The following is a 24,214-nucleotide window of genomic DNA, read 5'->3' as shown; positions in this document are numbered from 1 at the left end:
GTGACAACCCCAGAGCAAGCATAATACATTTAGATTAATTCATAGAAAGCTCACTGCTCTCGACTAACCTGGTGCGAGCTCCATGTTCATTAAACTCCAGGTAATGAGCCACGTCATCTGGAGTGAGCACCGCATCGTCATGGACGGACAGCGAGACCGATGACGTGCGTCTGAAGAGCAGCGACTCCGGAGGAGACTTCTTACAAAACTGGCTCTGTTTATTACTGTTATCCTGTTCAGTAGCCAATATAGGGACCCTAAAAAAAAACAAAAAAAAAACCAAAACAAAATGAGGCAAATGGGACAATAGAGTTACATTACTGATCCTGTATTGATTCTGCGTTACCTCCTGTATTATACTCCAGAGCTGCACTCACTATTCTGCTGGTGCAGTCACTGTGTACATACATTACATTACTGATCCGGAGTTACCTCCTGTATTATACTCCAGAGCTGCACTCACTATTCTGCTGGTGCAGTCACTGTGTACATACATTACATTACTGATCCGGAGTTACCTCCTGTATTATACTCCAGAGCTGCACTCACTATTCTGCTGCTGCAATCACTTTGTACATACATTACATTAATGATCCTGAGTTACCTCCTGTATTATACCCCAGAGCTGCACTCACTATTCTGCTGGTGCAGTCACTGTGTACATACATTACATTACTGACCTGAGTTACATCCCGTATTATACTCCAGAGCTGCACTCACTATTCTGCTGGTGCAGTCACTGTGTACATGCATTATATTTAAAACACCCTTCAAAAGTATCAGGAGTGAAACAGTCAGAGTAACCTACTATGAATCTTTATTGAAAAATAATGACATAAGAGATAAAACAATGAAAAGGAGAATGACAGACGGGGCTAGAACCACAGGAATCCCTCAATAATTGATCATCAAACATAAACGATATATAAAACATCATCCAAGTATGCCATAATCAAAGTGCTGTTGAATCTTCAGAGAATATGAAGCCACTTGGTACGGTAACTCCCATGATCAGGGCACAATAGGTCAATACAAATAACAGACTAAAGAACGATAATGAATCTTGTGTCAAAATGAACACCCCGATGTGCGTTTCACTTACAGTTTCCTCCAAGGCGTTAGCCTGTAGTGATCCTGAGCTACACCCAGAATTGTACTCCAGAGCTGAACTCATGATTCTTCAGCTGTGGAGCACTGCCTTGCATTTTAGGAGCTGCGCTGTAGTCACATATTAATATCTGGCCATCACGGTATATCTCATGACATGAAACCAGCAGCATGCACTACATATTCACTCCGTATAACCTAGCACCGCCCATCATATGGAATATATTGTACAGGTACAAGGTAGATGTGTATCTGCTGAAATACTCTGTGCCGCTGGCACGCACTGTGCACACATGAATACGTGCAGTAGATGCTCAGCTCTACAGTGAAGCACTTAGTACGATGACGCCATAAAGTAATAAAAGCGGTTTCCAGAACGACCGTCCGTGAGCGCATTTATGGGAATAGAAGCGGGAACAATGGAGGTTTCCACAATAGTCTCCAGGAACCTTCCACCTGTACTATACATAATGCACAGCATATACTGCGCTGGTGACCTTCATAGGAAGACGCGAAGGAGCCACTTACACAGCATCAGGGCTGTGTATTCCGGCAGGACAATCACCCCCATCATCAGCCAGAGGTACCTGCAGGGGGCGCTGCAGTGCAGTGTATAGAACATATAATAAAGCACATACAGCGCTCCTTATAACCTCATATACCCGGAGTGTAAGAGCTCACAAGTGTTACATCTCAGCTTGCTGTCAGCAAATAGAACATTATTATTACATCTCACAGCTGAACATTCACTTATTGGAGGATATCTCTATGATAGGAAATTAGACTAACAGACAGACAGAAAAGAGACATAGATAGACAGACAGACAAGAGACATAGATAGACAGACAGATAAGAGACATAGATAGACAGACAGATAAGAGACATACATAGACAGACAGATAAGAGACATAGACAGACAGATAAGAGACATAGATAGACAGACAGATAAGAGACATAGATAGACAGACAGATAAGAGACATAGATAGACAGACAGATAAGAGACATAGATAGACAGACAGATAAGAGAGATGGATAGACAGACAGATAAGAGACATGGATAGACAGACAGATAAGAGACATGGATAGACAGACAGATAAGAGACATAGATAGACAAACAGATAAGAGACATAGATAGACAGACAGGAGGACAGACAGACAGAGGTTTCGAGCTCTCACTGTTTATCTGGTCGGCCCCTCGGTTCTTCCTCTGGCGGGGGAGGAGCTGGCGGTGGCGGCAGGGGGCTGCCATACGGCAGGAGGTCCATCACTTTCAGGGATGTGGTGTAGTGGAGGATCTTGGGGGAGCTGAACGTCTTCATTACTTTTGCATAATCTCCTGGACAGAGAAATTCTCATCAATTCTCTCCAGTTATTGCTGTATCCGCACATTCCAGGACTGGGGGTCTTAACATGCAGCCCGCCACCCAGTAGGACCGCCCACTGGACTCCTCTACATACAAGCACCAGGAATTATAATGGATAAATAAACCTGTCAATCAGCGCTCAGCTCCTGCCTGCAGATCAGATAACAGATACAACATGTCCAGTCCCTTTAACGTCCCCATTTCTGGGCTGGCGGACCCCCTAGCACAGACTGCGGCTCCGCTGAATCTCTGGTAACGTCCACGAGACACCGCCAGTCACTGCCGCGGCCGGTAACTGTTTGTCAGGGACATTTCGGAAACACTCACCTTTTCCTGCTGGGTTGCCATCTAAGCTCTTCACGCTGGGGACGCTGCAGCCGTCTGTCTGGCAGCAGGGAGGCAGCGGGGCGCTGTTCACATGATGCAGCTCTAGGGGCGAAAAAACGCATCATTAACACAGTAACAAAGACCATTCCGACTGTGCAAATATCTAGAGGCAAAGGAGAAACCGAGAGGGTGGCCCTGAGGGAACGTAACCCTAATATTCCCTACACTACAGCGCCTCCTCCTCCTCCTCTCTACAGTACAGCGCCTCCTCCTCCTCCTCTCTACAGTACAGCGCCACCTCCTCCTCTCTACAGTACAGCGCCGCCTCCTCCTCTCTACAGTACAGCGCCTCCTCCTCCTCCTCTCTACAGTACAGCGCCTCCTCCTCCTCCTCTCTACAGTACAGCGCCTCCTCCTCCTGCTCTCTACAGTACAGCGCCTCCTCCTCCTCCTCTCTACAGTACAGCGCCTCCTCCTCCTCCTCTCTACAGTACAGCACCTCCTGCTCCTCTCTACAGTACAGCGCCTCCTCCTCCTCCTCTCTACAGTACAGCGCCTCCTCCTCCTCCTCTCTACAGTACAGCTCCTCCTCCTCCTCTCTACAGTACAGCTCCTCCTCCTCCTCTCTACAGTACAGCACCTCCTCCTCCTCTCTACAGTACAGCACCTCCTCCTCCTCTCTACAGTACAGCACCTCCTCCTCCTCTCTACAGTACAGCGCCTCCTCCTCCTCCTCTCTACAGTACAGCACCTCCTCCTCCTCCTCTCTACAGTACAGCTCCTCCTCCTCCTCTCTACAGTACAGCTCCTCCTCCTCCTCTCTACAGTACAGCACCTCCTGCTCCTCTCTACAGTACAGCACCGCCTCCTGCTCCTCTCTACAGTACAGCACCGCCTCCTCCTCCTCTCTACAGTACAGCGCCTCCTCCTCCTCCTCTCTACAGTACAGCACCTCCTGCTCCTCTCTACAGTACAGCACCTCCTCCTCCTCTCTACAGTACAGCACCTCCTCCTCCTCTCTACAGTACAGCGCCTCCTCCTCCTCCTCTCTACAGTACAGCGCCTCCTCCTCCTCCTCTCTACAGTACAGCTCCTGCTCCTCCTCTCTACAGTACAGCGCCTCCTCCTCCTCTCTACAGTACAGCACCGCCTCCTCCTCTCTACAGTACAGCGCCTCCTCCTCCTCCTCTCTACAGTACAGCGCCTCCTCCTCCTCCTCTCTACAGTACAGCGCCTCCTCCTCCTCCTCTCTACAGTACAGCGCCTCCTCCTCCTCCTCTCTACAGTACAGCACCGCCTCCTCCTCCTCTCTACAGTACAGCGCCTCCTCCTCCTCTCTACAGTACAGCGCCTCCTCCTCCTCTCTACAGTACAGCGCCTCCTCCTCCTCCTCTCTACAGTACAGCACCTCCTCCTCCTCCTCTCTACAGTACAGCACCGCCTCCTCCTCTCTACAGTACAGCGCCTCCTCCTCCTCTCTACAGTAAAGCGCCTCCTCCTCCTCTCTACAGTACAGCGCCTCCTCCTCCTCTCTACAGTACAGCACCTCCTCCTCCTCCTCTCTACAGTACAGCACCTCCTCCTCCTCCTCTCTACAGTACAGCACCGCCTCCTCCTCCTCTCTACAGTACAGCGCCTCCTCCTCTCTACAGTACAGCACCGCCTCCTGCTCCTCTCTACAGTACAGCGCCTCCTCCTCCTCCTCTCTACAGTACAGCGCCTCCTCCTCCTCCTCTCTACAGTACAGCGCCGCCTCCTCCTCTCTACAGTACAGCGCCGCCTCCTCCTCTCTACAGTACAGCGCCTCCTCCTCCTCCTCTCTACAGTACAGCGCCTCCTCCTCCTCTCTACAGTACAGCACCTCCTCCTCCTCCTCTCTACAGTACAGCACCTCCTCCTCCTCCTCTCTACAGTACAGCGCCTCCTCCTCCTCCTCTCTACAGTACAGCACCTCCTGCTCCTCTCTACAGTACAGCACCGCCTCCTGCTCCTCTCTACAGTACAGCACCGCCTCCTCCTCCTCTCTACAGTACAGCGCCTCCTCCTCCTCCTCTCTACAGTACAGCGCCTCCTCCTCCTCTCTACAGTACAGCGCCTCCTCCTCCTCTCTACAGTACAGCGCCTCCTCCTCCTCTCTACAGTACAGCTCCTCCTCCTCCTCCTCTCTACAGTACAGCACCTCCTCCTCCTCCTCTCTACAGTACAGCACCTCCTCCTCCTCCTCTCTACAGTACAGCGCCTCCTCCTCTCTACAGTACAGCGCCTCCTCCTCTCTACAGTACAGCACCTCCTGCTCCTCTCTACAGTACAGCACCTCCTCCTCCTCTCTACAGTACAGCACCTCCTCCTCCTCTCTACAGTACAGCGCCTCCTCCTCCTCCTCTCTACAGTACAGCGCCTCCTCCTCCTCCTCTCTACAGTACAGCGCCACCTCCTCCTCTCTACAGTACAGCGCCGCCTCCTCCTCTCTACAGTACAGCGCCTCCTCCTCCTCCTCTCTACAGTACAGCGCCTCCTCCTCCTCCTCTCTACAGTACAGCGCCTCCTCCTCCTGCTCTCTACAGTACAGCGCCTCCTCCTCCTCCTCTCTACAGTACAGCGCCTCCTCCTCCTCCTCTCTACAGTACAGCACCTCCTGCTCCTCTCTACAGTACAGCGCCTCCTCCTCCTCCTCTCTACAGTACAGCGCCTCCTCCTCCTCCTCTCTACAGTACAGCTCCTCCTCCTCCTCTCTACAGTACAGCTCCTCCTCCTCCTCTCTACAGTACAGCACCTCCTCCTCCTCTCTACAGTACAGCACCTCCTCCTCCTCTCTACAGTACAGCACCTCCTCCTCCTCTCTACAGTACAGCGCCTCCTCCTCCTCCTCTCTACAGTACAGCACCTCCTCCTCCTCCTCTCTACAGTACAGCTCCTCCTCCTCCTCTCTACAGTACAGCTCCTCCTCCTCCTCTCTACAGTACAGCACCTCCTGCTCCTCTCTACAGTACAGCACCGCCTCCTGCTCCTCTCTACAGTACAGCACCGCCTCCTCCTCCTCTCTACAGTACAGCGCCTCCTCCTCCTCCTCTCTACAGTACAGCACCTCCTGCTCCTCTCTACAGTACAGCACCTCCTCCTCCTCTCTACAGTACAGCACCTCCTCCTCCTCTCTACAGTACAGCGCCTCCTCCTCCTCCTCTCTACAGTACAGCGCCTCCTCCTCCTCCTCTCTACAGTACAGCTCCTGCTCCTCCTCTCTACAGTACAGCGCCTCCTCCTCCTCTCTACAGTACAGCACCGCCTCCTCCTCTCTACAGTACAGCGCCTCCTCCTCCTCCTCTCTACAGTACAGCGCCTCCTCCTCCTCCTCTCTACAGTACAGCGCCTCCTCCTCCTCCTCTCTACAGTACAGCGCCTCCTCCTCCTCCTCTCTACAGTACAGCACCGCCTCCTCCTCCTCTCTACAGTACAGCGCCTCCTCCTCCTCTCTACAGTACAGCGCCTCCTCCTCCTCTCTACAGTACAGCGCCTCCTCCTCCTCCTCTCTACAGTACAGCACCTCCTCCTCCTCCTCTCTACAGTACAGCACCGCCTCCTCCTCTCTACAGTACAGCGCCTCCTCCTCCTCTCTACAGTAAAGCGCCTCCTCCTCCTCTCTACAGTACAGCGCCTCCTCCTCCTCTCTACAGTACAGCACCTCCTCCTCCTCCTCTCTACAGTACAGCACCTCCTCCTCCTCCTCTCTACAGTACAGCACCGCCTCCTCCTCCTCTCTACAGTACAGCGCCTCCTCCTCTCTACAGTACAGCACCGCCTCCTGCTCCTCTCTACAGTACAGCGCCTCCTCCTCCTCCTCTCTACAGTACAGCGCCTCCTCCTCCTCCTCTCTACAGTACAGCGCCGCCTCCTCCTCTCTACAGTACAGCGCCGCCTCCTCCTCTCTACAGTACAGCGCCTCCTCCTCCTCCTCTCTACAGTACAGCGCCTCCTCCTCCTCTCTACAGTACAGCACCTCCTCCTCCTCCTCTCTACAGTACAGCACCTCCTCCTCCTCCTCTCTACAGTACAGCGCCTCCTCCTCCTCCTCTCTACAGTACAGCACCTCCTGCTCCTCTCTACAGTACAGCACCGCCTCCTGCTCCTCTCTACAGTACAGCACCGCCTCCTCCTCCTCTCTACAGTACAGCGCCTCCTCCTCCTCCTCTCTACAGTACAGCGCCTCCTCCTCCTCTCTACAGTACAGCGCCTCCTCCTCCTCTCTACAGTACAGCGCCTCCTCCTCCTCTCTACAGTACAGCTCCTCCTCCTCCTCCTCTCTACAGTACAGCACCTCCTCCTCCTCCTCTCTACAGTACAGCACCTCCTCCTCCTCCTCTCTACAGTACAGCGCCTCCTCCTCTCTACAGTACAGCGCCTCCTCCTCTCTACAGTACAGCACCTCCTGCTCCTCTCTACAGTACAGCACCTCCTCCTCCTCTCTACAGTACAGCACCTCCTCCTCCTCTCTACAGTACAGCGCCTCCTCCTCCTCCTCTCTACAGTACAGCGCCTCCTCCTCCTCCTCTCTACAGTACAGCTCCTGCTCCTCCTCTCTACAGTACAGCGCCTCCTCCTCCTCTCTACAGTACAGCACCGCCTCCTCCTCTCTACAGTACAGCGCCTCCTCCTCCTCCTCTCTACAGTACAGCGCCTCCTCCTCCTCCTCTCTACAGTACAGCGCCTCCTCCTCCTCCTCTCTACAGTACAGCGCCTCCTCCTCCTCCTCTCTACAGTACAGCGCCTCCTCCTCCTCCTCTCTACAGTACAGCGCCTCCTCCTCCTCCTCTCTACAGTACAGCACCTCCTCCTCCTCTCTACAGTACAGCACCTCCTCCTCCTCTCTACAGTACAGCGCCTCCTCCTCCTCTCTACACTACAGCGCCTCCTCCTCCTCTCTACAGTACAGCACCGCCTCCTCCTCCTCTCTACAGTACAGCACCGCCTCCTCCTCCTCTCTACAGTACAGCACCTCCTCCTCCTCTCTACAGTACAGCACCGCCTCCTCCTCCTCTCTACAGTACAGCACCGCCTCCTCCTCCTCTCTACAGTACAGCGCCTCCTCCTCCTCTCTACAGTACAGCGCCTCCTCCTCCTCTCTACAGTACAGCGCCTCCTCCTCCTCTCTACAGTACAGCACCGCCTCCTCCTCCTCTCTACAGTACAGCACCGCCTCCTCCTCCTCTCTACAGTACAGCACCTCCTCCTCCTCTCTACAGTACAGCGCCTCCTCCTCCTCCTCTCTACAGTACAGAGCCTCCTCCTCCTCCTCTCTACAGTACAGCACCTCCTCCTCCTCCTCTCTACAGTACAGCACCGCCTCCTCCTCCTCTCTACAGTACAGCACCGCCTCCTCCTCCTCTCTACAGTACAGCGCCTCCTCCTCCTCTCTACAGTACAGCGCCTCCTCCTCCTCTCTACAGTACAGCACCTCCTCCTCCTCCTCTCTACAGTACAGCACCGCCTCCTCCTCCTCTCTACAGTACAGCGCCTCCTCCTCCTCTCTACAGTACAGCCGCCTCCTCCTCCTCTCTACAGTACAGCGCCTCCTCCTCCTCTCTACAGTACAGCACCTCCTCCTCCTCCTCTCTACAGTACAGCACCTCCTCCTCCTCCTCTCTACAGTACAGCACCGCCTCCTCCTCCTCTCTACAGTACAGCGCCTCCTCCTCTCTACAGTACAGCGCCTCCTCCTCCTCCTCTCTACAGTACAGCGCCTCCTCCTCCTCTCTACAGTACAGCGCCTCCTCCTCCTCCTCTCTACAGTACAGCGCCGCTCCTCCTCCTCCTCTCTACAGTACAGCGCCTCCTCCTCCTCTCTACAGTACAGCGCCTCCTCCTCCTCTCTTACAGTACAGCGCCTCCTCCTCCTCCTCTCTACAGTACAGCGCCTCCTCCTCCTCCTCTCTACAGTACAGCGCCTCCTCCTCCTCCTCTCTACAGTACAGCGCCTCCTCCTCCTCCTCTCTACAGTACAGCGCCTCCTCCTCCTCCTCTCTACAGTACAGCGCCTCCTCCTCCTCCTCTCTACAGTACAGCGCCTCCTCCTCCTCCTCTCTACAGTACAGCGCCTCCTCCTCCTCTCTACAGTACAGCGCCTCCTCCTCCTCCTCTCTACAGTACAGCGCCCTCCTCCTCCTCTCTACAGTACAGCGCCTCCTCCTCCTCCTCTCTACAGTACAGCGCCTCCTCCTCCTCCTCTTACAGTACAGCGCCTCCCTCCTCCTCTCTACAGTTACAGCGCCTCCTCCTCCTCCTCTACAGTACAGCGCCTCCTCCTCCTCTCTACAGTACAGCGCCTCCTCCTCCTCCTCTCACAGTACAGCGCCTCCTCCTCCCTCTCTACAGTACAGCGCCTCCTCCTCCTCCTCTACAGTACAGCGCCTCCTCCTCCTCCTCTCTACAGTACAGCGCCTCCTCCTCCTCTCTACAGTACAGCGCCTCCTCCTCCTCTCTACAGTACAGCGCCTCCTCCTCCTCCTCTCTACAGTACAGCGCCTCCTCCTCCTCTCTACAGTACAGCGCCTCCTCCTCCTCCTCTCTACAGTACAGCGCCTCCTCCTCCTCTCTACAGTACAGCGCCTCCTCCTCCTCCTCTCTACAGTACAGCGCCTCCTCCTCCTCCTCTCTCTACAGTACAGCGCCTCCTCCTCCTCTCTACATACAGCCCTCTCCTCCTCTCTACAGTACAGCGCCTCCTCCTCCTCTCTACAGTACAGCGCCTCCTCCTCCTCTCTACAGTACAGGCGCCTCCTCCTCCTCTCTACAGTACAGCGCCTCCTCCTCCTCCTCTACAGTACAGCGCCTCCTCCTCCTCCTCTCTACAGTACAGCGCCTCCTCTCTCCTCTCTACAGTACAAGCGCCTCCTCCTCCTCTCTACAGTACAGCTCCTCCTCCTCCTCTCTACAGTACAGCTCCTCCTCCTCCTCTCTACAGTACAGCTCCTCCTCTCTACAGTACAGCGCCTCCTCCTCCTCTCTACAGTACAGCGCCTCCTCCTCCTCTCTACAGTACAGCGCCTCCTCCTCCGCTCTACAGTACAGCGCCTCCTCCTCCTCTCTACAGTACAGCGCCTCCTCCTCCTCTCTACAGTACAGCGCCTCCTCCTCCTCCTCTCTACAGTACAGCTCCTCCTCCTCCTCCTCTCTACAGTACAGCTCCTCCTCCTCCTCTCTACAGTACAGCGCCTCCTCCTCTTCTCTACAGTACAGCGCCTCCTCCTCCTCTCTACAGTACAGCGCCTCCTCCTCCTCCTCTCTACAGTACAGCGCCTCCTCCTCCTCCTCCTCTCTACAGTACAGCGCCGCCTCCTCCTCTCTACAGTACAGCGCCTCCTCCTCCTCTCTACAGTACAGCTCCTCCTCCTCCTCTCTACAGTACAGCGCCTCCTCCTCCTCTCTACAGTACAGCGCCTCCTCCTCTCTACAGTACAGCGCCTCCTCCTCCTCTCTACAGTACAGCTCCTCCTCCTCCTCTCTACAGTACAGCGCCTCCTCCTCCTCTCTACAGTACAGCGCCTCCTCCTCCTCTCTACAGTACAGCGCCTCCTCCTCCTCTCTACAGTACAGCGCCTCCTCCTCCTCCTCTCTACAGTACAGCTCCTCCTCCTCCTCTCTACAGTACAGCGCCGCCTCCTCCTCTCTACAGTACAGCGCCTCCTCCTCCTCTCTACAGTACAGCGCCTCCTCCTCTCTACAGTACAGCGCCTCCTCCTCCTCCTCTCTACAGTACAGCGCCTCCTCCTCTCTACAGTACAGCGCCTCCTCCTCCTCTCTACAGTACAGCGCCTCCTCCTCCTCTCTACAGTACAGCGCCGCCTCCTCCTCTCTACAGTACAGCGCCGCCTCCTCCTCTCTACAGTACAGCGCCGCCTCCTCTCTACAGTACAGCGCCGCCTCCTCCTCTCTACAGTACAGCGCATCCTCCTCCTCTCTACAGTACAGCGCCTCCTCCTCCTCTCTACAGTACAGCGCCTCCTCCTCCTCTCTACAGTACAGCGCCTCCTCCTCCTCTCTACAGTACAGCACCTCCTCCTCCTCTCTACAGTACAGCACCTCCTCCTCCTCTCTACAGTACAGCTCCTCCTCCTCCTCTCTACAGTACAGCTCCTCCTCCTCCTCTCTACAGTACAGCTCCTCCTCCTCCTCTCTACAGTACAGCGCCTCCTCCTCCTCTCTACAGTACAGCGCCTCCTCCTCCTCTCTACAGTACAGCGCCTCCTCCTCCTCTCTACAGTACAGCTCCTCCTCCTCCTCTCTACAGTACAGCACCTCCTCCTCTCTACAGTACAGCGCCTCCTCCTCCTCTCTACAGTACAGCGCCTCCTCCTCCTCTCTACAGTACAGCGCCTCCTCCTCCTCTCTACAGTACAGCGCCTCCTCCTCCTCTCTACAGTACAGCGCCTCCTCCTCCTCTCTACAGTACAGCGCCTCCTCCTCCTCTCTACAGTACAGCGCCTCCTCCTCCTCTCTACAGTACAGCGCCTCCTCCTCCTCTCTACAGTACAGCTCCTCCTCCTCCTCTCTACAGTACAGCTCCTCCTCCTCCTCTCTACAGTACAGCTCCTCCTCCTCCTCTCTACAGTACAGCTCCTCCTCCTCCTCTCTACAGTACAGCACCTCCTCCTCCTCTCTACAGTACAGCGCCTCCTCCTCCTCCTCTCTACAGTACAGCGCCTCCTCCTCCTCTCTACAGTACATCGCCTCCTCCTCCTCTCTACAGTACAGCGCCTCCTCCTCCTCTCTACAGTACAGCGCCTCCTCCTCCTCTCTACAGTACAGCACCTCCTCCTCCTCTCTACAGTACAGCACCGCCTCCTCCTCCTCTCTACAGTACAGCGCCTCCTCCTCCTCTCTACAGTACAGCGCCTCCTCCTCATCTCTACAGTACAGCTCCTCCTCCTCCTCTCTACAGTACAGCGCCTCCTCCTCCTCTCTACAGTACAGCACCTCCTCCTCCTCTCTACAGTACAGCACCTCCTCCTCCTTACAGTACAGCACCTCCTCCTCCTCTCTACAGTACAGCACCTCCTCCTCTCTACAGTACAGCACCTCCTCCTCCTCTCTACAGTACAGCTCCTCCTCCTCCTCTCTACAGTACAGCTCCTCCTCCTCCTCTCTACAGTACAGCTCCTCCTCCTCCTCTCTACAGTACAGCTCCTCCTCCTCCTCTCTACAGTACAGCACCTCCTCCTCCTCTCTACAGTATAGCGCCTCCTCCTCCTCTCTACAGTACAGCGCCTCCTCCTCCTCTCTACAGTACAGCGCCTCCTCCTCTCTACAGTACAGCACCTCCTCCTCCTCCTCTCTACAGTACAGCTCCTCCTCCTCCTCTCTACAGTACAGCGCCTCCTCCTCCTCTCTACAGTACAGCTCCTCCTCCTCCTCTCTACAGTACAGCTCCTCCTCCTCCTCTCTACAGTACAGCTCCTCCTCCTCCTCTCTACAGTACAGCTCCTCCTCCTCCTCTCTACAGTACAGCTCCTCCTCCTCCTCTCTACAGTACAGCGCCTCCTCCTCCTCTCTACAGTACAGCGCCTCCTCCTCCTCTCTACAGTACAGCACCGCCTCCTCCTCCTCCTCTCTACAGTACAGCTCCTCCTCCTCCTCTCTACAGTACAGCGCCTCCTCCTCCTCTCTACAGTACAGCTCCTCCTCCTCCTCCTCTCTACAGTACAGCTCCTCCTCCTCCTCCTCTCTACAGTACAGCTCCTCCTCCTCCTCTCTACAGTACAGCGCCTCCTCCTCCTCTCTACAGTACAGCACCTCCTCCTCCTCTCTACAGTACAGCTCCTCCTCCTCCTCTCTACAGTACAGCTCCTCCACCTCCTCTCTACAGTACAGCACCTCCTCCTCCTCTCTACAGTACAGCTCCTCCTCCTCCTCTCTACAGTACAGCTCCTCCTCCTCCTCCTCTCTACAGTACAGCGCCTCCTCCTCCTCTCTACAGTACAGCGCCTCCTCCTCCTCTCTACAGTACAGCGCCTCCTCCTCCTCTCTACAGTACAGCGCCTCCTCCTCCTCTCTACAGTACAGCACCGCCTCCTCCTCCTCTCTACAGTACAGCGCCTCCTCCTCCTCTCTACAGTACAGCTCCTCCTCCTCCTCTCTACAGTACAGCGCCTCCTCCTCCTCTCTACAGTACAGCTCCTCCTCCTCCTCTCTACAGTACAGCGCCTCCTCCTCCTCCTCTCTACAGTACAGCACCTCCTCCTCCTCTCTACAGTACAGCTCCTCCTCCTCCTCTCTACAGTACAGCTCCTCCTCCTCCTCTCTACAGTACAGCTCCTCCTCCTCCTCTCTACAGTACAGCAGAGCAGTACATATTCATATTTACCTCTCTTGAGATAATGGCTCCTTGGCTCCTTTAGGGCCACATTGGGCAGTACAGGAACTACAGGTTTTCCCGATATCTTGCTTCTTGCGCCGCCATGTGTAAGGTTGTTAGCACTGCCATGACAGTGCGGGAACAGGCTGTGATCATACAGTCCTAAAGGTATCCCCGACTTAGAGCTTATTCCCATCCCGGGAGGCCGGACAGGAGAGGAGCACTGGAACGTTGTCAGGTCCTTTCCTGGGAGATCCACATACAGCGCTCCATACATACTGCTGTCCGGAACCAGAGGGATGATCTGACTGCGGCTGCCGTCACTCTTACGCTCAAATGAGATGTCTGCAAAGCAGGACACAATTCATACACATCTGCACAGCACCCGAGTGTCAGCGACACTATACTGCACCCCCAGTGTCATTATCCTGCACCCCCAGTGTCAGTGTCATTATCCTGTACCCCCAGTGTCAGTGTCATTATCCTGCACCCCCAGTGTCAGTGTCATTATCCTGTACCCCCAGTGTCAGTGTCATTATCCTGCACCCCCAGTGTCAGTGTCATTATCCTGCACCCCCAGTGTCAGTGTCATTATCCTGCACCCCCAGTGTCAGTGTCATTATCCTGTACCCCCAGTGTCAGTGTCATTATCCTGTACCCCCAGTGTCAGTGTCATTATCCTGTACCCCCAGTGTCAGTGTCATTATCCTGTACCCCCAGTGTCAGTGTCATTATCCTGTACCCCCAGTGTCAGTGTCATTATCCTGCCCCCCCCCCTAGTGTCAGTGTCATTATCCTGCACCCCCAGTGTCAGTGTCATTATCCTGCACCCCCAGTGTCAGCGACATTATACTGCACCCCCAGTGTCAGCGTCATTATACTGCACCCCCAGTGTCATTATCCTGTACCCCCAGTGTCAGCGTCATTATCCTGTACCCACAGTGTCAGTGTCTTTATCCTGTACCCCCAGTGTCAGCGTCATTATCCTGTACCCCCAGTGTCAGTGTCATTATCCTGCACCCCCAGTGTCATTATCCTGTACCCCCAGTGTCAGTGTCATTATCCTGTACCACCAGTGTCATTATCCTGTACCCCCAGTGTCATTATCCTGTACCCCCAGTGTCAGTGTCATTATCCTGTACCCCCAGTGTCATTATCCTGTACCACCAGTGTCAGTGTCATTATCCTGTACCCCCAGTGTCATTATCCTGTACCCCCAGTGTCATTATCCTGTACCCCCAGTGTCAGTGTCATTATCCTGTACCCCCAGTGTCATTATCCTGTACCCCCAGTGTCATTATCCTGTACCCCCAGTGTCAGTGTCATTATCCTGCACCCCCAGTGTCATTATCCTGTACCCCCAGTGTCATTATCCTGTACCCCCAGCGTCATTATCCTGTACCCCCAGTGTCATTATCCTGTACCCCCAGCGTCATTATCCTGTACCCCCAGCGTCATTATCCTGTACCCCCAGCGTCATTATCCTGTACCCCCAGTGTCAGTGTCATTATTCTGCACCCCCAGTGTCAGTGTCATTATTCTGCACCCCCAGTGTCAGTGTCTTTATCCTGTACCCCCAGTGTCAGCGTCATTATCCTGTACCCCCAGTGTCAATGTCATTATCCTGTACCCCCCGTGTCATTATCCTGTACCCCCAGTGTCATTATCCTGTACCCCCAGTGTCATTATCCTGTACCCCCAGTGTCAGCGTCATTATCCTGTACCCCCCAGTGTCAGCGTCATTATCCTGTACCCCCAGTGTCATTATCCTGTACCCCCAGTGTCATTATCCTGTACCCCCAGTGTCATTATCCTGTACCCCCAGTGTCATTATCCTGTACCCCCAGTGTCATTATCCTGTACCCACAGTGTCAGTGTCATTATCCTGTACCACCAGTGTCAGTGTCATTATCCTGTACCCCCAGTGTCATTATCCTGTACCCCCAGTGTCATTATCCTGTACCCCCAGCGTCATTATCCTGTACCCCCAGCATCATTATCCTGTACCCCCAGTGTCAGTGTCATTATTCTGCACCCCCAGTGTCAGTGTCATTATCCTGTACCCCCAGTGTCATTATCCTGTACCCCCAGTGTCAGTGTCATTATCCTGTACCCCCAGTGTCATTATCCTGTACCACCAGTGTCAGTATCATTATCCTGTACCCCCAGTGTCATTATCCTGTACCCCCAGCGTCAGTGTCATTATCCTGTACCCCCAGTGTCATTATCCTGTACCCCCAGTGTCATTATCCTGTACCCCCAGTGTCATTATCCTGTACCCCCAGTGTCATTATCCTGTACCCCCAGCGTCATTATCCTGTACCCCCAGAGTCAGTGTCATTATCCTGCACCCCCAGTGTCAGTGTCATTATCCTGTACCCCCAGTGTCAGTGTCATTATCCTGTACCCCCAGTGTCAGTGTCATTATCCTGTACCCCCAGTGTCAGTGTCTTTATCCTGTACCCCCAGTGTCAGTATCCTGTACCCCCAGTGTCAGTATCCTGTACCCCCAGTGTCAGTGTCATTATCCTGTACCCACAGTGTCAGTGTCATTATCCTGTACCCCCAGTGTCAGTGTCATTATCCTGTACCCCCAGTGTCAGTGTCTTTATCCTGTACCCCAGTGTCATTATCCTGTACCCCCAGTGTCATTATCCTGTACCCCCAGCGTCATTATCCTGTACCCCCAGTGTCACTGTACATTGTATTATGTGTAATGAGATGTATGAAGCTGTATTACCATATTACATTATACCCCCTCCATAATTTCACTGTGTCTGTTTCGCCCTCTGGTGGTCGCACTTCTGTACTGCACTCTGCGCAGTTGATTTCCTCAGAAGACAATGTAACATATTTCACTACCAAATCACTAATGTGAAATAAGTGCAGAATATTTCTATCAGTGAATAGAGCATTGTGGAGCAGCACTCGCCCGGTCATCAGAGGAATTAGAGTCACTTTTGTGGAATAAATCCAAAAATGCGCTCAGATCTGAAATTAGGAAACCAAGAACAGCTTCTGGAGCTGTCAGAAATGGGTGACAGCAGCACATACCCCCCTATAATCGGGGCACAGCCCCCCATGAGCAGAGCCCACTAGTAAAGTCCCCTCCCCCATTCACATACTGGACTTATGGAAGTCTGTCGCGTCCTTGTTCTCCATCCACAGTAGCTGGCTGCTCATGCTCATCGTGCTGCTGTAGTTTCTAGAACAGGACGCAGATTTCCAGGTGTTCGAGAGCCACGGGGAGTCACTAGTGTCCATTCTGTGGGGAAGAAAGTCACGTGAATCTGGGGTACAACAGCCCCCCTTGTACAGTATTTTATATTCTGCAGAAACTCCTCTGCTGCATTGTATTCTGCAAGAGCGAACTTACAAAAAAAAACTAACTGCTCCTAGCAGTAAAGGAGCGCAGCTCCACTGTTATAGGGTGTCTGACCACAACCAGCAGAATAGTGAGTGCAGCTCTGGAGTACAATACAGGAAGGGTAAAGTAATGTATGTACGGTACACAGTGACTGCACCAGCAGAATAGTGATTGCAGCTCTGGAGTATAATACAGGGGGTAACTCAGGATCAGTAATGTAATGTGTGTACAAAGTGACTGCTCCAGCAGGATAGTGAGTGCAGCTCTGGAGTATAATAAAGGATGGGTAATGTAATGTATGTACACTGTGACTGCACCAGCAGAATAGTGATTGCAGCTCTGGAGTAGAATACAGGGGGTAACTCAGGATCAGTAATGTAATGTGTGTACACAGTTACTGCACCAGCAGAATAGTGAGTGCAGCTCCGGAGTATAATTCAGGATACAATTACGGTATACGTTTAGTGGATGCAATTAAGTCCCTAAGTTATCAGAACATACAAAACTTCTATAAATGTGCCCCAGGATCCTTAAGTATAATTCTTTGTCTGTAATAAAGAGCAGGGGAGCTGCGGACTCTCTGAAGTGGGGTCTCACATGTCAGCGCTGGTAAGATATCAGATATCTCTGTGGGAGACATGTCACACAAAATGTACACCGCACTATAACTCCCGAGAGCGCGATTTACAGCCGCCTGTGAAGGACAAACGCAAATGAGTCTTATTGAGCTGAAGAATCGCTGAAACAGAGCGATATTTTATAGTCGGTAAATGGCGCTGCCACAAACTCATTTCTTAACTGATTCTTCATGTTGAGTTATGGGCTGTCTGGCGCGCGCAGAGCTGAGGGCGGCTGGTGCGGAGGAGCCTCCCTGATCCCATAATGATCGGTATGAGAAGGGGGATATTACACGGCACACAAAAGACTGGCACCGCAGGCGGAGAGACCCGGCGTGTCCTAACAATGGTTGTCACAGCTGACGATCTGTTACAGTTGTATCCAGTGTAGACAATCCTCTGCGCTGGAGTATATACAATGTATCAGTGCTGGTAGAACGTGACTGGCGAAAAGGACGGAGGGATCTGTGCTGCTGCTGCTGCGTATACTGCTCAGAGGACTGGATACATTGCAACAAAAAGTTGCAGGGCTTTAGTCACTCTTATCTGCGGCCTCTAGATGGCGATGAGTGACACCGGTAAATAACACGACCCTACCTGTGTTTAATGATGGTGTCCTCACTGGCAAAACGGTAAAGACCTAAAAATGAAGAGTGCAAATTATATTGTAATAAAGGTTACACCCAAAGAAGGGAATTTTGTTACTTACCGTAAATTCCTTTTCTTCTAGCTCTTATTGGGAGACCCAGACGATTGGGGTATAGCTACTGCCTCCGGAGGCCACACAAAGCACTACACTAAAAAGTGTAAGGCCCCTCCCCTTCTGGCTATACCCCCCCGTGGTATCACGGGTTCTCCAGTTTTAGTGCCAAAGCAAGAAGGAGGAAAGCCAATAACTGGTTTAAACAAATTAACTCCGAGTAACATCGGAGAACTGAAAAACCGTTCAACATGAACAACATGTGTACCCGCAAACAACAAAAACATCCCGAAGGACAACAGGGCGGGTGCTGGGTCTCCCAATAAGAGCTAGAAGAAAAGGAATTTACGGTAAGTAACAAAATTCCCTTCTTCTTCGGCGCTCTATTGGGAGACCCAGACGATTGGGACGTCCAAAAGCTGTCCCTGGGTGGGTAAAGAAATACCTCATGTTAGGGCTGCAAAACAGCCCTCCCCTACGGGGGTGTCACTGCCGCCTGCAGGACTCTTCTACCTAAGCTGGCATCCGCCGAAGCATAGGTATGCACCTGATAATGCTTGGTGAAAGTGTGCAGACTGGACCAGGTAGCTGCCTGGTACACTTGTTGAGCCGAAGCCTGGTGTCGTAATGCCCAGGACGCACCCACGGCTCTGGTTGAGTGGGCTTTTAGCCCTGAAGGAACCGGAAGCCCAGCAGAACGGTAGGCCTCTAGAATTGGTTCTTTGATCCATCGAGCCAGGGTGGCTTTAGAAGCCTGCAACCCCTTGCGCGGACCAGCGACAAGGACAAAAAGTGCATCGGAACGGCGCATGGGCGCCGTGCGGGAAATGTAGAGTCTGAGTGCTCTCACCAGATCTAACAAACGTAAGTCCTTTTCATACCGGTGAACCGGATGAGGACAAAAGGAAGGCAAGGATATATCCTGATTAAGATGAAAAGAGGATACGACTTTAGGGAGAAACTCCGGAATAGGGCGCAGCACTACCTTGTCCTGGTGGAACACCAGGAAGGGAGCCTTGGATGACAGAGCTGCCAGCTCAGACACTCGCCGAAGCGATGTGATCGCAACAAGAAACGCCACTTTCTGTGACAGCCGAGAAAAGGAAACTTCCTTCAGAGGCTCGAAAGGCGGCTTCTGGAGAGCAACTAATACCCTGTTGAGATCCCATGGATCTAACGGCCGCTTGTACGGGGGTACGATATGACAGACCCCCTGTAGGAACGTGCGCACCTTAGAAAGACGTGCTAGACGCTTCTGAAAAAACCCGGATAGTGCCGAGACTTCCCCCTTAAGGAAGCCGAGCGACAAGCCCTTTTCTAACCCCGATTGCAGGAAGGAAAGAAAAGTAGGCAATGCAAATGGCCAGGGGGACACTCCCTGAGCCGAGCACCAGGTTAAGAAAATCTTCCACGTTCTGTGGTAGATCTTAGCAGAGGTGGACTTCCTAGCCTGTTTCATGGTGGCAACGACCCCTTGGGATAATCCTGAAGACGCTAGGATCCAGGACTCAATGGCCACACAGTCAGGTTCAGGGCCGCAGAATTCCGATGGAAAAACGGCCCTTGGGACAGTAAGTCTGGCCAGCCTGGTAGTGACCACGGTCGGCCGACCGTGAGATGCCACAGATCCGGGTACCACGATCTCCTCGGCCAGTCTGGGGCGACGAGTATGACGCGGCTGCAATCGGATCTGATTTTTTGCGCAGTACTCTGGGCAAGAGTGCCAGAGGTGGAAACACATATGTGAGCCGGAACTGCGACCAATCTTGCACTAAGGCGTCTGCCGCCAGAGCTCTGTGATCGCGCGATCGTGCCATAAATGCCGGGACCTTGTTGTTGTGCCGAGACGCCATTAGGTCGACGTCCGGCACCCCCCAGCGGCAACAGATTTCCTGAAACACGTCCGGGTGAAGGGACCATTCCCCTGCGTCCATACCCTGGCGACTGAGGAAGTCTGCTTCCCAGTTTTCTACGCCCGGGATGTGAACTGCGGATATGGTGGATGCTGTGTCCTCCACCCACATGAGGATTCGCCGGACTTCCTGGAAGGCTTGCCGACTGCGCGTCCCTCCTTGGTGGTTGATGTATGCCACCGCTGTGGAGTTGTCCGACTGGATTCGGATCTGCTCTCTTTCTAGCCACTGCTGGAAAGCTAGTAGGGTAAGATACCCTGCCCCGATTTCCAGAACATTGATCTGAAGGGTGGACTCCTGCTGAGTCCACGTCCCCTGAGCCCTGTGGCGGAGACAAACTGCTCCCCACCCTGACAGACTCGTATCTGTCGTGACCACTGCCCAGGATGGGGGTAGGAAGGATCTTCACTGTGACAATGAGGTGGGAATAAGCCACCATTGCAGAGAGTCCTTGGCCGTCTGGGAAAGGGAGACTTTCCTGTCCAGGGAGGTTGACTGCCCGTCCCATTGGCGGAGAATGTCCCCTTGCAGTTGGCGCAGATGAAACTGCGCAAAGGGAACTGCCTCCATGGCTGCCACCATCTTCCCTAGGAAGTGCATGAGGCGCCTTAAGGGGTGCGACTGGCCTTGAAGGAGAGACTGCACCTCTGTTTGCAGTGAACGCTGCTTGTTCAGCGGAAGCTTCACTATCGCTGATAGAGTGTGAACTCCATGCCGAGATACGTTAGTGATTGAGTCGGTGACCGATTTGACCTTGCCAAATTGATGATCCACCCGAAAGTCTGGAGAGTCTCCAGCGTAACATTCAGGCTGCGTTGTCATGCCTCGAGGGAGGGTGCTTTGACGAGTAGATCGTCCAAGTAAGGGATCACCGGGTGTCCCTGAGAGTGCAAGATTGCTACCACTGCTGCCATGACCTTGGTGAACACCCGTGGGGCTGTCGCCAGACCGAATGGCAGAGCTACGAACTGAAGATGGTCGTCTCCTATCACAAAACGTAGAAAACGTTGGTGCTCCGTAGCAATTGGCACGTGGAGATAGGCATCTTTGATGTCTGTTGAGGCAAGGAAGTCTCCTCGAGACATTGAGGTAATGACGGATCGGAGGGATTCCATCCGGAACCGCCTGGCGTTCGCATGCTTATTGAGCAGTTTTAGGTCCAGAACAGGACGGAAGGAGCCGTCCTTTTTTGGAGCCACAAAGAGATTGGAGTACAAACCCTCGCCCTCGTTCCTGAGGGGGGACAGGGATCACCACTCCTTCTGCTCTTAGAGTGTCCACCGCCTGCAGCAGGGCATCTGCTCGGTGGGGAGGTGGGGCCGTTCTGAAGAATGGAGTCGGAGGACGAGAACAGAACACTGTCCTGTGCACGTGAGCACAATGTCCGTCACCCACCGGTCTGTGACCTGTGGCAGCTAAATGTCGCCAAAGGCGGGGGAGTCTGCCATCAACCGCGGATGCGGAGAGAGAGAGAGAGCTGAGAATCATGAGGAGACCGCCTTGGTAGCGGTTCCTCCGGCTGCCTTCCTTGGGCGTGATTGAGCCCGGCCGGAATCTGAGCCCGTCTGAGGTTTTGTAGCCCTTTTGCACGAGGACAATTGGGACCTGCCCGAGCTTGGGAAGAACCGAAACCTCGACTGTACTTTTAGGACAGCATTAATAGGGTAAGTCGCAGTGCAGACATTGCGGAGTTACGGACGCCTCTGCGGTACAGATGTACATGTGCTCAAGGCCAGCTGCGCAAGAACAGCTGAAAAGGTTAGGTTGCCTATACGGCTGTGAATGCCGGAGCAACCGACACGCCGATAGCCTCCTAGACAGATTTCAACCAGAGTCCATCTGTCTGTGAATGGCATCTTTAAGTGAAGCCCCATCTCCAGTGCAACTATGCTCTAGACGCAAGCCTGGAGATTGGAGAATCCACCTTTGGACCCTGGGTCCAGCGCTTGACCACGTCAGGGGAAAAGGGATAACGTGTATCTTAAAAACGTTTGGAGAAGACGCTTATCTGGTAAGCGTGGTGTTTCTGGACTGCTTCTCTGAAGTCAGCGTGGCCAGAAAAATACTCAATATCCGTTTGAGATACTGAAAAGGGACTTCTCCTGCTGTGAAGCTGACTCCTCCACTGGGGGAGCTGAGGGAGAAAGATCCAACCTTCCATTGATGGACGCTATAGGATCATTCCGTATGGCGTTACCATCCGGTGTATCCGGATGGATAGCGATGTCAGGATCAAAGTCCTGGAGAGCTGCCTTATCATACAGAGAGTCCCTCTGGGACCCCCCCCGTTCCAAATGAGGTTGGTCAGGAAGATTGCCCATGGCCTGTCTGGACTGCAAGTCTCTATCTTATGACAATATATCTGTCGAAACTGCAACTCCGTCCCTGTCCTTGGACAGGGATGACAGGTGGTTTCTTTGGCCACGACTAGTAGAGACCCCGGCAGACGAAGTGCTAGAGACCCCGGCAGACGAAGTGCTACAGGGGAGCATGCACACAATGGGACGGTGTCATGAACAGCATCCCATGTAGTAAAAACAGCACTGAAAACTGTGTTGCTTTTTTGCCGCTGCCGACTAGCCATCTAGAAGTATATAGCCAAGATTGGTGACCGTACAGTGCAATGTATAGCATACAAGCATAAAGTACAAATGAACACTGCAGCACAAGCAATACAAGCAGCATAGAAGCCTGTGCCCTGGCACCTCTGCTCTTCTGCTGCTGTAGACTAGTCATCTAGGGGAATATAGCCCAGAAGAGTGACCATACAGTGCAATGTATAGCATACAAGCACAAGTACAAATGCACACTGCAGCCCATGCAATACAAGCAGCATAGAAAAAAACCTGTGCCCCAGCACCCTTGGTTTTCTGCTGCTGTAGTCTAGCCATTCCAGGAGAATATAGCTAAGACTAGCGACTGTACAGTGCAGTGTATAGCATACAAGCATAAACACAAATGAACACTTCAGTACGTGCAATACAAGCAGCCTAGAAAGCCTGTGCCTTAGCACACCTGCTTTCCTGCTGCTGATGTGTCGCTCTCCAAGCGGGCATATAGCGACCTATGCAGTTAAAATACACATGTACACACTGCAGTATATATTGGGGTCAGCACTATGTGTGCCGCTTACCGCCCGCCTATAAGCGGGTGTATGGTCGCCACCGTCCTGCCTGGTTGCCGAAAGTCCGAGCTCGGACTGCAGTAATGGCTGCCGGCGTCTTCCCCAGCTCGTGTGAGGAGGGGCGGGCCGTGGGCGTGCCCCAAGTCAGAGCGGGAATCCGGTGTCCGACAGTGTGCAGTGAGAGGGCTGGAGCATGTAAATAAGGCTCCAGCCCTCGGCGCTGCTGATTGCTCAGCGTCTGTCCCCTTCCCTGAGTGACAGGGAGGGGGCGGGAACGAAGCGGCACTAGGCCGCAGAAGCCGGGGACTGGATTTATAAGCGCCGCCGCCGTAAAAGCGCGGTCGGCGCCCAGTCCCCGGCGAACTACAAGTCCCAGCCGCGCCGCCGCTCCCGGAGCGTCCGGCGCGGTAGTTCCCAATACACAAAGTCACTCAGCAAAGCTGCAGTGACTGTAACCCTTTACTGTCCCCGGCGCACTAGCACACCCAGCAAGTCTGGAGTGTGCTGTGCCTGTGTGTACGGGGACACAGAGTACCTGTAATGGTGCAGGGCCATGTCCCTGAACGGTACTCCAGCTCCGTATCCAGCAGGTTCAAATGGGTCTGTGGATGGAGCCCGGCGTCAGAGCTTTGAGGCCGGCAGGATCCCACTTCCTCAGAGCCCCCCAGGGGGATGTGGAAGGAAAGCAGCATGTGGGCTCCAGCCTCCGTACCAGCAATAGGTACCTCAACCTTACAACACCATCAACGGGTGAGAAGGGAGCATGCTGGGGGCCCTATATGGGCCCTCTTTTCTTCCATCCGAAATAGTCAGCAGCTACTGCTGACTAAAATCTGTGGAGCTATGCATGGATGTCTGACCTCCTTCGCACAAAGCTTGAAAACTGGAGAACCCGTGATACCACGGGGGGGTATAGCCAGAAGGGGAGGGGCCTTGCACTTTTTAGTGTAGTGCTTTGTGTGGCCTCCGGAGGCAGTAGCTATACCCCAATCGTCTGGGTCTCCCAATAGAGCGCTGAAGAAACCATCTATAATAGCTATTCTGATACTGCTGACAACTACACTACAGCACCAGCTCCTCATCTAATACTGCTGACAACCAGCCTGCATATGTGTCAGAGGTGTCAGCCCCGCCACCTGGTGGTGACATCACTGGTATAATGACATGTGATCAGACATGAGACCACACCCCTTATATACAGCCCGCCCCCTGGTGATGACAACATATAATGACATATGATCAGACATGAGACCACACCTCTTATATACAGCCCCACCCCTGGTGATGACATCACTGGTATAATGACATATGATCAGACATGAGACCACACCCCTTATATACAGCCCCA

The 24,214-nt window shown here is 53.7% G+C and overlaps 1 protein-coding gene across 2 annotated transcripts in view; it reads right to left on the bottom strand.

Moving 5' to 3' along the window:
* ROBO4 (roundabout guidance receptor 4) overlaps window positions 1-24,214 on the bottom strand; it is a 108,958-nt gene that overhangs the window by 10,918 nt on the left and 73,826 nt on the right. For both annotated transcript variants that reach the window (XM_075328845.1, XM_075328846.1), the window contains exons 12-17: window positions 17,727-17,769; window positions 16,271-16,410; window positions 13,155-13,490; window positions 2,801-2,902; window positions 2,286-2,445; window positions 69-257 (exon numbers count right to left, since the gene is read on the bottom strand). In XM_075328845.1, coding sequence (XP_075184960.1) covers window positions 69-257; window positions 2,286-2,445; window positions 2,801-2,902; window positions 13,155-13,490; window positions 16,271-16,410; window positions 17,727-17,769 — 970 coding nt within the window. The remainder of the gene's footprint in view (window positions 1-68; window positions 258-2,285; window positions 2,446-2,800; window positions 2,903-13,154; window positions 13,491-16,270; window positions 16,411-17,726; window positions 17,770-24,214) is intronic.

This window comes from Anomaloglossus baeobatrachus, chromosome 11 (assembly GCF_048569485.1).
Source record: "Anomaloglossus baeobatrachus isolate aAnoBae1 chromosome 11, aAnoBae1.hap1, whole genome shotgun sequence".
NCBI lineage: Eukaryota > Metazoa > Chordata > Amphibia > Anura > Aromobatidae > Anomaloglossus > Anomaloglossus baeobatrachus.
The sequence above is the reverse complement of the archived record's forward strand: the minus strand, read 5'-3'. Positions and strand labels throughout refer to the sequence as shown.